This window comes from Rhinoraja longicauda, chromosome 23 (assembly GCF_053455715.1).
Source record: "Rhinoraja longicauda isolate Sanriku21f chromosome 23, sRhiLon1.1, whole genome shotgun sequence".
In the NCBI taxonomy this organism is placed as follows: domain Eukaryota; kingdom Metazoa; phylum Chordata; class Chondrichthyes; order Rajiformes; family Arhynchobatidae; genus Rhinoraja; species Rhinoraja longicauda.
In genome coordinates, this window is record NC_135975.1 from 4979049 (window position 1) to 4995955 (window position 16907).

The 16907-nt window shown below is 40.8% G+C and overlaps 1 protein-coding gene across 6 annotated transcripts in view; it reads right to left on the reverse strand.

The window, feature by feature from the left end:
• The window catches only part of usp6nl (USP6 N-terminal like), a 151124-nt gene that overhangs the window by 30925 nt on the left and 103292 nt on the right, over window positions 1-16907 (reverse strand). For all 6 annotated transcript variants that reach the window (XM_078419492.1, XM_078419489.1, XM_078419490.1 and 3 more), the window contains 4 exons: window positions 15766-15875; window positions 3723-3771; window positions 833-953; window positions 15-109 (listed from right to left, as the gene is read on the reverse strand). In XM_078419492.1, the coding sequence (XP_078275618.1) occupies window positions 15-109; window positions 833-953; window positions 3723-3771; window positions 15766-15875 (375 nt within the window). The remainder of the gene's footprint in view (window positions 1-14; window positions 110-832; window positions 954-3722; window positions 3772-15765; window positions 15876-16907) is intronic.

The following is a 16907-nucleotide window of genomic DNA, read 5'->3' on the forward strand; positions in this document are numbered from 1 at the left end:
CTGAAGATACTCACAAAATGCTGTTTAAGCTTCGGCATGAACTTCTTCAAAATCCGGTCATGGTGTTCTTGAAACCGTAGAAGTTTTGGGAAGCCAGGGACGAAGAATCCTGAAAGATAATTGGGTGGTAAAGAAAGTATACGGTATGCCTGCCTTCATCACTAAGGGCTACCACAAAAATGTGCATTAGTCCGAGCATAAATAATATCAGGAGACATTACACACCACTACGGAATGTGTAGTCGAACATCTTATTAACTTAGTCAACTATTTTGAATTCCATGATATGGAATATAGTTTCAACTACAACAATGGCAAAATTAACACTCGGGATTTGTAAATCTATGATGAACAAGTGATGCACACTGATTTTAAACTCTACCAGTTTATACAAGGATTCAGATTATGTTTTATGTGACTGTAATGAACCAGGGGAAATGCATTATCCATCACCTAAAGGTCTGGATTTGACCTTGTTTGCAGAACATGGCACTGTTTTGCTGGCTGCAAGTATTACTGCAGCCATTCGTTGTTAGGGCACCTCAGACTGCCCATTTTGGCAACATTTTTCCTGAAGGACAAATAACAGAAATGTTCCCTATTTATGACAGAATAACATAGTCCCAAAAAAAACCATATACCATAAAAAATAACTGTTACATAGCAGTTTCTTGAAGTGAGGAAACTGGGAGAAAAAAAACCATGCAGGTCACGGGGAGAACGTACTAATTCCGTACAGACAGCACTCATAGTCGGGATCGAACTGGGTCTCTGGCGCTACAAGGCAGCAACACCACAGTGCCGCCCTGTAAAATATCTTGGAAAATCTTACCATGCATGCTGTGTTTTGGCCCAGATAGTAGTCTAACAAGTGCCCAGAAGGCATCCTCCTCATTCAGATACATAAGCAGCAGTGCAGTGATCTGACTCATCCCCTGGCAGTAACCCACTTCCTGCAATTCAACAAAATAAAGACAACAATGAAGTTGCAACGTTATTAAGATACAAATCATTCCTTCTAGGAAAATAAAGTTGGGTATACGAGTAATAAAATTTAATATTAAAACTTGTTAAATGGGTAAAAATATGTGGGAGAGGGGACAGTCGTAAAAGGCCACTCATTGTCAAAATTTCTTTGCAAATCTAATTTGATCTATAGATGTTGTTTCTGTAGTTAGGGTAACAAAGGTTGCAGAAGTGTTGCTGCCATCAAAACCGGAGAATGCAAAAATAGTGGTGAAATTTGTTGCAAAAGCAACAGCACAGCCACCATATACTGTGAAATAAAATTAATGCACTTTTCCCCTCAACATAAAATATTCACGTAACAATTACCGTGAAAAGGCAACTAATGGAGGGACACCAAATTGATGCTGTGCAGATTAAAATAATTGAAAATTAAAAAATAATTGAAAATTAAAAATAATTTAAAAAGCAAAGAGAAAGTACAAAAATGAAATCTGTGGAATATAAAAAGAAACAACGATTCACATTTGCAAAATAACAAAAGAGGGTAATATAATCTCTTGGAGATGCCTGTAACAAAAGGGCTGATGTTAACATTGAGATGGTAAAAGTGTTAATGATCGTGTATTCTGCCTGCAGCTAGCCAGTAGCACTCGTTGCTGGTAGGTTCGCCAAGTCCCCAGATAGCAGTAGCAACTTCCTCAATGAAGCAGCATCCAATCTCATCAGCAAAGGTCCTTGCTACCTCTCATGAATAACTGCCAACCCCACCCAAAACAAACAGCTGTGCAAAGAAATTTTGAAGCCATGGTTTCGAGTGCTAACACTCAAATTAAAAATTAATTCGATGTTCTCAAAAACTAAAAGTTAAAAATAAAAATATTCGAGCACTTGACATTACTTTAGAATACTTAAAATAAATTATATAATTTAATTAAAACACAAATACCAATTATTTAGCTTAGTCCTTTACGGTTAGAGTCATACAGCACAGAAACCAGCACTTCAGCCCAACTTGCCCATACGAACCAAGATGCCCCATCTACATTAGTTCTACCTGCCTGAATTCAATGGACATGCTCAGTCATAAGGAATAGGAGTAGAATTAGGCCATTCGGCCCATCGTCTACACCGCCATTCAATCATGGCTGATTGGTGTCAACCTGGTGTCAGTGCTGATGCACAATGCTGGTGCAGAATCCAACAAGGTACACCAGGTTCACCAGGTAGGTTTCCCAGAATAAACCCTGGAGAATCCCAGGGATTTAATTATTCCAGGGAGAAAATCTCAAACCTGCTGATACCCACTTCGGGTGAGGGGCAGGAAATGAAAGAAATCAGCAATTCCACATGAAACTGCCATCTTTACTCACAAAAGTTCAGGCCAATTAATTTGCCTTCTCTCTACCCAGGAGAAAAAGGGCAGTAGATATGATATTGGGAGATCCAAAAGAACAGAAAGAGGGGGGGAGAGACAATTGATAAAATAAGTATCAAAATGGACCGACTGAGGCACCCTAACATTTGTCTGTGCTTTGTGTCTGCCTGTGGACACAGGATAGAGATAAAAAGGAGACAAAAAGCTGCAAGACAAGGAGATAAGAGACATGAATTGTGAAGCCAGAGGAAAGGATGTAGGGGACAAGATAAGGGCGGGCAAGGCAGTGCGAGAAAAGGGTGAAAATGCAGGTGGGGCACAGGGAAGAGAGGGGGAGGGAGGAAATTTAATAAAATGAACTTCCCTTCTATGAAATTGTTCAATTTTATGCGAAAAAGAAAACATACTATCATTTTAATGGCAAGAGATCATAAAACGCTGAGGATCAGAGACTGCTGGTGTTACTGTGTGTGATTTGTCCTTGTTCCTGAGCTACAGGAAAAAATAAGGAAATCTAACAAAACATTGTTACAGTCATAAACCCAGCAGGTAAGTGAAAAGACACTTGGTCACCCAATGGAGCAGTTAGAATTCCTCACATTAAGCAGTGGCAAAAATCACAAATCAATTTCAGGATAACCTACATAAATCTATAATAATAGAACGATCTACTGTTCAGTGTTGAGCAAAATGGGTTCAATGGTTCTTTATTGTCACGTGTGCACAGCAATGTGAAATTCTATTGCACAACCCACAATGCACACAAGTCGCCATATTTCGGTGCAGTTTACAAATTATTATTGGAAGTACTGGATTGCCCCCGATCCAGGTTTAAGACCAGGTAAGCCTGGGACTCCACATATTTCCAAACAAATTGTGGGGACAAGGTCGTGTGAGAAGGTTCCCAAACAGAAAATTGTGGTCATGAAGGTCATTCAACAGATACGATTAAGTTTTAGGACCCAACACAAAAAATACTTTGTAACCTATATGACAACATTTGTTATTTGGTGAAATTGGTCTAAAATGTTTAATCCACTAAACAAAGATCTATTTATTGTCACCGATATGCTTGGATTCACAATTTCTACACTCTAACTAACACGAATTTTAGGCAAACAATTAGTTTTTTCTGCTACAAATAAGCCTTCAAAAAATAGTTAAACAGTGCGCAAAAAAAAATCCAATAATTTCCCCATCAAAATATCTTCCCACAATGAATTATTACGTTTCTGGCAGAATTTCTTTCAAACTCAGGGGGCTCAACAATTACTTTATAGAAAATGTGTAAATGCATTTTGAAAGACTAAATAATAACGTTCACTTTAAAAACGTATTTATAATACTTTAGGACAATAATATGAAGCAAAAAACATACCGTGTTGTACATGGAATAAGCTGCTAGAACATGGAATAAAGCTTGCTGCCTGTTGAAGAGATAAATGCAAAGAAATTATGTTACAATTTCTTCCGTGTCGTTTTTGTTAACTTAAACTTAAATGAAGACTTCAGTTTAGTTTATAGAGATACAGCGTGGAAACAGGCTCGTCAGCCCACCAAGTTCACATCGATCACCTGTACACTAATTCTACGTTATCGCACTTTCGCATTCTACACACTAGGGACGATTTACCGAAACCAAATAATCTACAAACCTGCACATCCTTGAAATGTGGGAGGAAACGGGAGAACCCAGAAGAATCCTACACGGTCACAGGGAGAACGTACAAACTCTGCACAGACAGCACCCACAGTCGGGATTGAACCTGGGTCTCTTGGCACTGTAAGGAGGCAACTCAACTGCTGCACCACTGTGTCTCCCTAGGGTCATCGGTCAATGACATATTGAATAAGCATAAACATTTTGATTCTCGCTACCCTTACATACAATATGAAGGCCAGAGTTTGGAGTGTCAATTGGTATGCAATTATTCCATTGCACAGAAGTTGCAGTTAAGCAAAATGGGACTCCATGTATTTACCAACAAATAAAAAATATACTCAACATAACAAATTACAAATTACATTATTGGCTTTTGTGAGAATATCAGACACTCTGGTATCACAGAGAAGAAAATTGTGCGCCTGTAGTTTTGGAACAAAAAGGTTTGAGGTATTTAAAATATATCTGCAATGGATGAGAGTGAATCCACGTTATAGATTAACACGCAGTCACCTCGCTCCTGTGCATTTGCAAGCAAAACAAATACATTTAAGTGAGTCACAAAGCTGCATCACATTCTTGAGTAACAACAAACAAAACCGCTTTAGCAAAACCACAAGCTTTACAGGAGAATACTCGAGCTACGGATTGTATTAGCAAGCTCATTTCTGAATATATGCAAAACACGCTCACTTAATTTATTTCAAGAGAAAAAGCTGGAAGAACACAAACAGCATCCGTGGAAGCAAAAGGTCTAAGTTGATGTTTCAGGTCAAGATCCTGCATTGGTACTGAGAGAGAAGAGTAAAGTGTATCAGTATAATAGTATGGAGTTTGTGGGGGTGGAGTTTGCGAGTCCGCGCGGACCAGTGATCCCCGCACACTACGGACAACTTACAATTTTTCCAAGACAATTAGCCTACAAACCTGTACATCGTCGGAGCGTGGGAGTAAACCGAAGAGCCCGGAGAAAACCCACCCAGGTTACGGGGAGAACGTACAAACACCGTACAGACAGCACCCGTAGTCAGGATCAAACCTGGGTCACTGGCCACCGTAATTGGAGTTGGTTGAGGGATAGAGCCTGGTATGTGATAGCTGGAAGCAGATCGTTCCACAAGTTGATAAGACCAGGTGGGGAACCTAGGCTGGCAGGTGCTAGGGATTTGCCCTTTGGACATTAAACATAAACCTTGTCATTCTTATTTGTTAAAAGAGGTATCTCAATAATTTTGAGCAAGACCTGAATTTGAAAAGAGGGGCAGGGAAGAAAGGATAGAACATTTTAATATAAAATACCACACTTTTTCATAGTAATACTATGTCATACTATTGATCCAAATACTATTCAGCGCATATTACAGCTCAGCCCAAATGGTACATGTGCACTATGCATCTTCGTACAAGTGGGGGATTCACCATTGACCATAAATAACTAGAAAAAGTCATAAAGGCAATGAGCTGACAACACTCACACCTATAAAATCAATGTTTAAAAATCTACTGACTGTGTGATTATGCTCAGCAGACAAAAACACCAATTGTTTTCGATATTTCATATGATATACACAAAATGCTGGAGTAACTCGGCGGGACAGGCAAAAGCTCTGGACAGAAGGAATGGGCGACGTTTCGGGTCGAGACCCTTTTTCAGCTCAGTCTGAAGAAGGGCCTCAAACCGAAACGCCAACCATTCCTTCTATCCAGAGTTGCTGCCTGTCCCGCTGAGTTACTCCAGCATTTTGTGACTGTCTTCAATGTAAACCAGCATCTGCAGTTCCTTCCTACACATTCAATACTTAGTACTTAAGATATAATCATCTTTTTCTGGTTGGTCAAATGTCACAAGGGATGTGTGTGCCACATGCACTAATGACAAAGTTGCACCTTTTCTTTTTTTATAGCTTTTATAAATTATAATTTATAAATCTAATGTAGATGAAGGAAGCAAAAATAAAATTGCGATATTTACATGATAAAGAATGGCAAGATGAGTTTAGCATGATGAGGATACAAGGAGGCTACAAAAGATATATAGACAGGTTAAGAAAAAGGGCAAAAGGTCAGTAAACCAGGGGAACATATTGATTGAAAGTTTATACAGGGTGGCTTTGGAGAGGTAATTTCCCCTTGTGGGAGAATCTAAAAACTAAAGGGGTCACTGTTTAAAAAGCAGTCACCCTTTCAGAACAAAGAAAAAACATGTTTCTATCCTTAGAAGTTGAGGAATCATTGGAACACTTGTTCAGTGGGCAGTGGAAGCAGAGAGCTTGAATATTTTTGAGGCAGAGATACAAGCAAAGGGATTAAAAGTCCATGCCTCAAGAAAAATAAAATACAGATTTGGTGATACAATCTGGCAAACTTTGATCCAAGAAAAGGCTCAAGGAAGGGAGTGGTCTCCTCATAATATGTAGAATTATATTTATTATTATGACTCAAGTGAGCAACACCATCATAATATAATTTCATCAGTTATCTGTTGCACTTTACATTTGAAAATTTGTACTTTGAAAACATTTTTAAAAGAGTTTCCAACCAGAAATATAAATGCTCCCAAACTATAAATAATGTATGAATTGCAACACATCTGCTGAAACATTAAACAGTGAGCCCAAGCGACTGGTGATAAGACACTTGAAGGAATTCCTTCGTAGTTAACCATTAGCAGTGCCATACCAGAACTTTAAGGCATTGCACAAGGGAGTATAGCAAAGCAATATCTCATGTCTAAAACTGTATTGTGAGTGGGCAGGGCATTGCACAGAAAATCTAAGTAGGTTAATTAAACAACATAATCACATGCACTTCATTATATTCAGTATAACCATTGTGGGTACACTAGAACATGTTTGTACTGGATTAGTAATCTAGATGACTGGATTAATAATTGAGAGACCAAGGTACAAATCTAAGCCTGGCTACTGGGGAGTTTTAAATTCAGTTCATTAAATACCAATGGATGAAATGCTGGCATCAGTAATGGTGATTTCACAAATTGTAATATTGTGATAAAAATACATAGGGTTCATTATTGTTAAGTAACATTTACAAAAGGTAAAAAAACAGCATCTGCAGGTTTTTTCCTTTACAAAGGGTACAATATCATTTGAGTTTCACCAGGTCATATTGGCTGTAAACCTGATGAGTCTTGGGCCAGACCCTGGGAAGGCACCTAGATTCCAGTGGTAAATAACATTTCAAACCAAAATCAGCAAAACTACAGATATTGGAAATAAACTGCAAGAGGAACTCAGTGGGTCAGGCAGCATCTATGGAGGGAAATGGACAAACGATGTTCTTGGTCTAGATCCTTTCTCATTGTTTGCTTCCCTGGACAGTTATCATTCTTAACAAGTTGGTTTACGCAGCAGAGAGGCACCTGCTAAGTTTGTAGGAGTTACCCGGAGACTCCCATTTTAATTCAGTTGGCGGCATGGTGATGCAGCGGTAGAGTTGCTGCCTCACAGCGCCAGTGACCCGGGTTCAATCCTGACCACAGGTGCTGCCTGTACGAAGTTTGTACGCTCTCCACGGTGGGTTTTCTCAGAGATCTTCTGTTTCCTCCCACACTCCAAAGACGTACAGGTTTGTTGGTTAATTGGCTTGGTACTATTGTAAATTGTCCCCAGTGTGTGTAGGATAGTATTAATGTGCGGGGATCGCTGGTCGGTGCGGACTTGGTGAGCCGAAGGACCTGTATCAGCGCTGTATTCTAAACTAAATGAAACTAAACTAATTTATCTTCTCTGACCTCCATCTGCATTATTGGAACAAGGCTAAGCGGCCCAACTGTACATCTTTAACATATATTAAGGGCTTTCCTTCCAAAAACACAAGTGAGGATGTTTGCCTAACAGTTCAGCTGCTCAGATAATTGAGATTGTACGTGCACGCAGCAAAATCTAGACTACACTTCAGCTGACTGAGGAACTACTGAATGTCTGACTTCACACCTGGTGCAAGGGTAGTCAAAAGCCCTTCATAGTCCATGACATAGGCTTTCCCATATAACAAATGGAGATTGAAGGGGAGGAGTTGAGAATCTCCAATCGAACCCAACTCTTGGAAAGAAGTAAGCAGGAGGTAGCATTGCCATACTGTTAGAAATGCCGTGACAAGGCATAGTAATGTGAGGTTTGTGGAGGTAGGCTACCACATTTGAGTTCATGTATCGCATCCCTCTAATGCCAAGGCCCTTGGAACCTACCCTAGAGCTGGCCAGAGAAAGTGAGAAGTTGGCCAAGTAACCATCAAAACTGGTAAGAACTTCTGCACCAAAGTCAGACTCTCAATCTAACTTTCTGACAGTCTGAAGAAGGGTCTCGACCTGAAACGTCACCCATTCCTTCTCTCCAGAGATGCTGCCTGACCCGCTGAGTTACTCCAGCATTTTGTGATACCTTTGATTAGTACCAGCCTCTGCAGTTATTTTTCTACACGACATTCCACATTGGTAGTTACAGGCTAATGTAATACAACTAGCCATACTGGTAGATGCTTTACTCTGTTACTCTATGCCACGGAGGTACATCACCAAGATAAAGCTAGCAGTGCAAAGACTATTTGGCTTCAAAGCCCTTAATAATAATACCACATAGAACTAACATTTTGTTTAAGTTGTAATTTAAGAGCCATCAGAGGGCAGGGCAGTGGAAGGAGAACTAATTTTGAGGGTGGACGGGAGAAAATGTGTCTAGTTTGTTAAATGAGGGGAGTTGGAGATGACAGTTCACACAACGGAGGAAGAAGTGAACAAGTTTATTTTTGGCACAAAATCCTACCTCTTCTGCAAGTTTTCTAAATGCCCTGGAGTTTAGTTTTCAGAATGATGATACGAATGACTTCAACTGAACCCACTGCTATGTTCATTATGCTAGCCCCAAAGGTAACACTCCTGAGACACAGCCTCACAGACAATCCGATATCCCCTAGACAACAAGAATCAAAGAGTGCCCACAATGTCTGGATTCTCAATCTGTCTTTCCACGTTCTATGAGGTTTCCACATTCAGCCAGATTCCCATGGGCATGATCATCCTGGCATATGTCACTTGCTCCTCTTCTCCATTTGATACTACTTTTATCTCTTCTATCATGCTCAGAGCTCCAGCTTTGGTCACCTTAATATGCCTCTCATGAGAATGTACCAAGGCTAGACAAAAACATCCTTGCTGCTTTATTGGTGGCCCCTCTTCCCATTAGAGCTTCACCTGCCAATTTTTCATTCCACTTACCCGGAGCCAGATCTCTTCTCATTGCACTAAGGTGGCCTTTCTCCAAGAAAGAAAGGCCATTTTAGATTGCTCATGGCACTTTTCCATTACTGAACTACTTCCATGATATTGTGAGCCCAGTTCTCCAAGTGCCCTCTAATTTCTCTTACCTGCTTCCAATAATATAACCGAATCAAAATTTTGGTGTTGCCTTGAGGCACCTAACATAAAAAGAATAGTTTGCACCAACTATTTGCAAAATAGTTGCAGACCATTTGGCTCAGCAGCCGATGCATTCTTTCCAGCTCCCAGTAATTAGGTGCAATCTACAACATTGTAAAAGTTCGCAGGAAAGTCTCTTTATAACCATGACATTTCCAATTTTATTGGCAATTTAAATATTAAACATTGGTTATTATTTTTGAGAGTACCTTTTGGCTCTGTATCCCTTAATGAAAAGAGCAAATGGAACAAATGAAAATATTTAATATCAGTTGTAACTTAACAACTACCTGCAAGCAAGGTATTGGAATGAGAATTAACTTTGATTTTTTTTAAAAATCAAATAGTTTGAAATTCCAAACGCTCATGAGTGAAATCTGAGTAGAGCCTGCAATTTGGACATAGTACAATCGCACAAATAGCAATAAGACAAAAATCAAAGAACTTCCTCCACTGACTCAAATAGCACTCAGTTAAGGTTTTTGTTGAGGCAGATTGAAGAAGGGGCTCGACCCGAAATGTCACCCATTCCTTCTCTCCAGAGATGCTGCCTGACCCGCTGAGTTACACAAGCATTTTGTGTCTACCTTTGATTTAAACCAGCATCTGCATAGAGTCATAGAGTGATGCAGTGTGGAAACAGACCCTTCGGTCCAACTTGCCCACACCGGCTAACAATGCTCCAGCTACACTAGTCCCACTTGCCTGCGCTTGGTCCATATCCCTCCAAACCTGTCCTATCAATGTACCTGTCTAACTGCTTCTTAAACAATGGGATAGTCCCAGCCTCAACTACCTCCTCTGGCAGCTCGTTCCATACTCTTTGTGTGAAAAAGTTACCCCTCGTATTCCTATTAAATCTTTTCTCCATCACCTTGAACCTATGTCCTCTGGTCCTCCATTCTCAGGGCAAAAGACTCTATCCGATCTATTCCTTTTGTGATTTTGTATACCTCTATGAGCTCTCCCCTCACCCTTCTGTGCTCCATGGAATAGAGACCAAGCCTACTCAACCTTTCCATATAGCTCACACCCACTAGTCCTGGCAACATCCTCGTAAATCTTTTCTGAACCCTTTCAAGCTTAACAATATCTTTCCTGTAACATGGTGTCCAGAATTGAACACAATATTCTAAATGCAGTCTCACTATGTCTTATACAACTGCAACATGACCTCCCGACTTCTATGCTTTCCGATAACTTATTTGATCAGTCTGAAGGATCTCGACCCAGAAGGTCGCCCAATCCTTCTCTCCAGAGATGCTGCCTGTCCGGCTGAGTTACTCCAGCATTTTGTGTCTGCCTTATTTGAACATGTCATCTTAAAGTTGGCAGCCCCAATAGTCCAACTATGTTTAATTTCTGCATTGCAATACAGGTGCACCAGCAATTTTCCAGAACCCTTGAAAAAATAACACACATTGATAGACAAAGTTGACCCATGATGCCACAAAATAAAGCCTGCGCATTTCACGATATCAGATTTCTCATTAAGGAAGCCAGCAACATTTTAATACTGCACTCAGCTTTTACTGTCCTTGACAGTTTGTCCTCGTTGCTGACCATTTCACAGATAAAACAGCATCTATGCAAACTTCATCTTGACAACTTTAAGATTTAGTACTTACAATGCACAAGTTTAAGAAAAATATTGACATTTGTGCAACTTTGGTGATAAGCAAACGATAAATGCATGAATGTCAGGGGTTTTGGGGAGAAGGCAAGAGAAGGGTTGAGAGGGAAAGATAGATCAGCCATGATCGAATGGAAGAGTGGAAGCCGAATGGCCTAATTCTGTTCCTATAACTTATGAATTTATGTGGGAACATGGTCCTTTTTTATTTCCACGTTACTGGTATTAGCTATCACCCTCCTCTGCAACTGGATCCTCAACTTCCTGAGCCATAGCAGCAAGGACAGGTGACAAAGCATCCTCCATGATCATTCTTAACACTGTTGCCCCACAAGAATGAGTTCTCAGCACCCTTGCCAGACTCCCTATGCAACTAGGACCGACCAAATTCAGTTCTAACTGCATTTACATATTTGCCGATGACACCACCGTAGTGGGCAGGATTTTGAACAATGGCGAGACAAAATACAGGAAGGAGATGGAGAGCTGAGTATTGTGGTGTCAAGACAACTACCCCTCCCTCAGTGTCAGCAGAACGATGAAGCTAGTCATCAACCTCAGGAAGCAGGGTGGTGTTCACACCCCAGTCTGCAATGATAATGAAGTGGAGACGGTTGAGAGCTTCAAGTTCCTAAGTATGTGTGGGGAAGACAGTACGTGTGGGGAAGACAGTACGTGTGGGGAAGACAGGACTATTATAGAGCAAACTGTATTCTATTTACACTTGAGTTTAAAGAAAAAAATTACATCATTTAGAAAAAAGGTTTGCAGATATCATCTTTGCCATTGAGAATCATTCCATTAAAAGTACACATTTGTTCTTCAACATGGCATCTACGATAGCATTTCAATTTTTAAATGAATACTTTTTAGCATTAACCTTTTTGTCCCTATTTGCATTTCCCTTTGCAGCAACAGGCAAAAGAAGCTAGAAACGAGAAACTGCAGCTGCTGGTTAATACACGAAGGTTGAAAGTTCTGGAGTAACACAGCAGGTCAGGTCGCATCTCTGGAGAACATGGATAGATGATGTTTCCAGTTTCTCCATCTGAAACGTCATGGATCCACGTTCTCTAAAGAACCTGTCTGACCTGCTGATTACTCCAGCACTTTGTGACCTTGAGTAAATGAAGCAAATATTGATTTCCTATAACCTACAACCTTTGCAATATTGTTGATAAAGGCAATGGAGACCTCCTGAACATTACAAATATAAAAGCATTGAAATGGGTTAAATATCCAATTGCAGTGCAGCAACAGAAAAATACATGTTCAAAGAGTCAGATTGTAATACCAATACCTACATTTAATTCCACACACATTCCCAACCAAGATGCACATCCGAGATAACAGAAGACTGATTCTCAGTGTAGTTTAGAGATACAGCGTGGAAACAGGCCCTTCGGACCACCAAGTCCATGCCAACCAGCAATCCCTGTACACTGGCACTATCATACACACTAGGGACAATTTGCAGAAGCCAATTAACCTACAAACCTGGACATCTTTGGAATGTGGGAGGAAACCGGAGAAAACCTACGCAGGTCAAGGGGAGAATGTACAAACTCCTTACAGACAAGCACCTGTTGTCAGGATCGAACCCAGGTCTCTGGCGTTGTAAGGCAGCAACTCTACCGCTGCACCACGTTTGCACATTCGACCTGTAACCACGAGGGTTTCCCCCAGATGGTCTAGGGTCCTCCCACATTCTGAATACGAGCGCCTTTGTAGGTTAATTTGCACGCTGTAAAATTTCCCCTAGCGTGCAGGGAGTGGATGAGAACGTGGGATGACATAGAACTAGGGTGAATGGGTGATCAATATTGAATTAGATTCAGTGAGCTGAGGGGTCTGTTTCCTTACTGCATTCTCTTTCATATCTTTGTTCCAAGAATCAGTCGGAAAAAGAGTTATCATAAAAACAATTTATTTCTGTTAACTTGAAATAATTGTCGATATATTGCTACTGACAACATTATTGTTTTTCTTTGCACAGAGATGGAAGTAAAACTAAACAGAGGCTAATCAGAGAAAACACACAGAGGATGAGAAGGGGCAAAGATGAATGTTAATTAGCATCCTGGCAGACCGAACCCCACCCACCAGCATCCTTGTCCCAACATTGAGGTCATCAATATTCACTGCTCAAAAACACTCCAAACATAAAATACAGCAAGTACAGAAAGGAATTTAAAAAATAAAGCTTAGAAACCAATGATAATTTGGATGAAATGACAATATTAAAAACAATTAAAAGGACAACTGTGGCTTCAAAATTTTTCCGAAAGAAATAACAGAATAACGCACAGTGGTGCAGCTAGAAGAGCCACCCCTCAAAGCGCCAGAGATCTGGGTTCGACCCTGACCTTGGGCGCTGTCTGTGTGGAGTTTGCACGTTCTCATGTCATTACGGGAGTTTCTTCCAGATGGTCCTGTGTCCTCCCACATTCTGAATACGAGCGCGATTGTAGGTTAATTTGCACGCTGTAAAATTGCCCCTACCTTACAGGGAGTGGACGAGAAAGCGGAATGACATAGAACTGGTGTGAGAATAAGAAAATAACTGCAGATGCTGGTACAAATCGATTTATTCACAAAATGCTGGAGTAACTCAGCAGGTCAGGCAGCATCTCAGACTGAAGAAGGGTCTCGACCCGAAACGTCACCCATTCCTTCTCTCCCGAGATGCTGCCTGACCTGCTGAGTTACTCCAGCATTTTGTGAATAAATAGAACTGGTGTGAATGGGTGATCAATATTGAATTAGACTCCGTGAGCTGAGGGGTCTGTTTCCTTACTGTATTTCTAACCTCCATAAATATTCCAGAGCAGCAGCACACCAAATGACATCAACGACTCACAGAAGGATCAGGCTCCAGCCACTGCTATGGGTAACTGCATATCCAGTCAGATGCACATAAAGGGGTAAAATATGAACACTTAGACCATAAACTGTGACCCAATCTTACATGTGACCCAATCTTAAATAGGTAGCTATTTCATGTAATAGCTTTAAAAACTCATAAACTTGATGAAGGAACTGCTGATAAGTTTACGCCCACCCTTAAATGCTTAAGAATTTGATGGCAGTCTGCCTTCTACTTTTGCGATTTTTGTGCTAATGATGCTCTCACGGCGTTAAGTTGAATTCCAAAATATAGATCCAAGCATGTAGAAGGAATGGCTCGACATATCTAATACTGGAAGTGAGACTTGAGGGAAACTTGGATGGAGTCAGAGAAATGGGGCGGTAGAGTTACTGCTGTACAGCGCAAGAGACCCAGATTCGATCCTGACTACGGGTGCTGTCTGTACAGAGTTTGGACCATCTCCCGTGACCCATGTGGGTTTTCTCTGAGATCTTCAGTTTCCTCCACACTACAATGATGTACAGGTTTGTGGGTTAATTGGCTTCCATACAAAATGTAAAAATTGTCCCTCATGGTTGGAGGACAGTGTTAATATGTGGGGATCACTGGTCGGTGCGGACTTGGTGGGCCGAAGGGCCTGTTTCCGTGCTGTATCTCTAAATACTGTACAAAAACAGGCCCCTCAGCACAACTCGCCCATGCCGACTATGATGACCATCTCAGCTTGTCCCATTCACCCATGTTATGTCCAAATGCCGCAAAGCCTTCCCTATCCATGTAGCTGGAAAGAATAGCATTCCCTTCAGTTAGTTACTCTGTATTGCAGCAGACAGACATGGGAAGGCGCTGCCGGAGAGACCTTAAGGTGGTGCAACACCTTTCGTGGAAGGAAGAAAAAAAATGCTTATGATGGAGATGACATAGTTTGTTCTGTCCTGGTTATGTCAACCATCTTATTATTGGACATGAAATGCTGGAGTAACTCAGTGGGTCAGGCAGCATCTCTGGGGAGAAGGAATGGATGCTGCCTGACCCACTGAGTTACTCCAGGATTTTGTGTCTACCTTCGATTTAAACCAGCATCTGCAGTTCTTTCCTACACGTCGTGTTATTGGAGATGCATTTATCCAAACAAAGTGGATACTGCAGTGGAAAGACCATCCAGAGGTGTCTATGAGACTGATGGATGAGATTTTTTCCATCTACCATTGTGAGCAATTTTGAGCCCCATATCTGAGGAAGAATGTGCTGGCGCTGGAGAAGGTACAGAAGAAGTTTACGAGAATGATCCTCGGAATGAGTGGGTTAATATATGATGAGCGTTTGACTTTACTCGCTGCTTAGAAGGGTGATGGGGACCTCATTGAAACTTACCGAATAGTGAAAGGCCTGGATAGAGTGAAAGGCCTGGATAGAGTGTTTCCATTACTGGGATTCCATCAGAATAAAAGGACGTATCTTTAGAAAGGAGAGGAGGAGGGTGGTGAATCTGTGGAATTCGATGCCATGGACAGCTGTGGAGGCCGTCTTTTAAGGCAGAGATCGATAGATTCTTGATTAGTACGGGTGTCAGAGGTAATGGGGAGAAGGCAGAAGAAAGGGGTTAAAAGGGAAAGATAGATCAGCTATGATTGAATGGCGGAGTAGACTTGATGGGCCGAATGGCCTAATTCTGCCCCTACCACTTATGAACCATGTAAAGGCCCGAAGCAATTATGTGAGTGGGAAAAGTCAACTTGGAAAATATTATTCCGATTGTGACAAGCATATTGTAATTAAATGCACAGCAATTCTGAACAGATAAGATAAAATTCCTTACTTGACTCCATATCTTTCCCTGAACATGATATGGTCCCTGTAAGTACGGTTCACATCGAGGTCGATTTGCCTGATATCCGGAGATATTGCCCTTGCTCGGTCCTTGAGTTTCTTAGTTTTTCAAAGAAAGTTAGAGAGAAAATAAATACATTTATAATTTAACCTCAATATTCTTAAAGAGATAAAGCAAAGCTAATATAGTTACAGTGACACAACTATGCAAAATACATTTTACTGGTACCTGCAAACATTTTATTTTTGACAGACTCTGCACCAATAAGTAAATGTCTGCTTAATCGATTTAGAAGCATTCACATTTTATGAAAAGCTTCAGTGCAACTAAAATGTAGTTTTAATATAAACCATTTGGTGTTCTTTGCCAATTATCCCCCAGCAGCTCTGTGGTGGAGCTGCTGCCTTACATACAGCGCCAGAGACCCGGGTTTGATCCTGACAATGGCTTCTGTCTGTACGGAGTTTGCACATTCTTCCTGTGACCACGTGGGTTTTCTCCAGGTGCTCTGGTTTCCTCCCACGCTCCAAAGACGCACCGACCGGTTTGAGGGTTAATTGGCTTCAGTGAAAACAATTGCAAATTGTTCCTAGTGTACAGGGTAGTGCTAGTGAGTGGGGTAATCGCTGGTTGGTGCAGTGAGCTGAAGGGCCTGTTTTCGCACGGTATCTCTAAAATCTAAAGTAAAGTGTCAAGTCAGTGATGCACGCTGTTAAATGTCCATGAACCTCAGTCACCCTTCACATATCTTGCACTAGTCCGTAATTATTGATGGAACGTATTCTTGAGACCGGGGCTGCCAGGTTGGTAGTGGGAAAGAAAGGGTACTGCAAACCAAAACTGTTTTTCCTTTCACATTAACATATACTGACAGACAGAAATACTCAAGAGTTTCAGCTAAATCCCCAGCCAAGTGATTGGGGAAAACTTACAACCTAACAAATGAAGTGAAAGGGTGTGGAGGAAAATGTGAAATTATCCATTTAACAATTAAAGACTCATTATTAAGATGCCTGCAGAAAAACAAAGAAATCCATAACAACAATTTTATTTTTCTCCACGATTTCAAAAATGAACGAAAATTTAAAAATTGCCATTTTGCTTCTATTTGGTTAGAAGTATCAAAACAT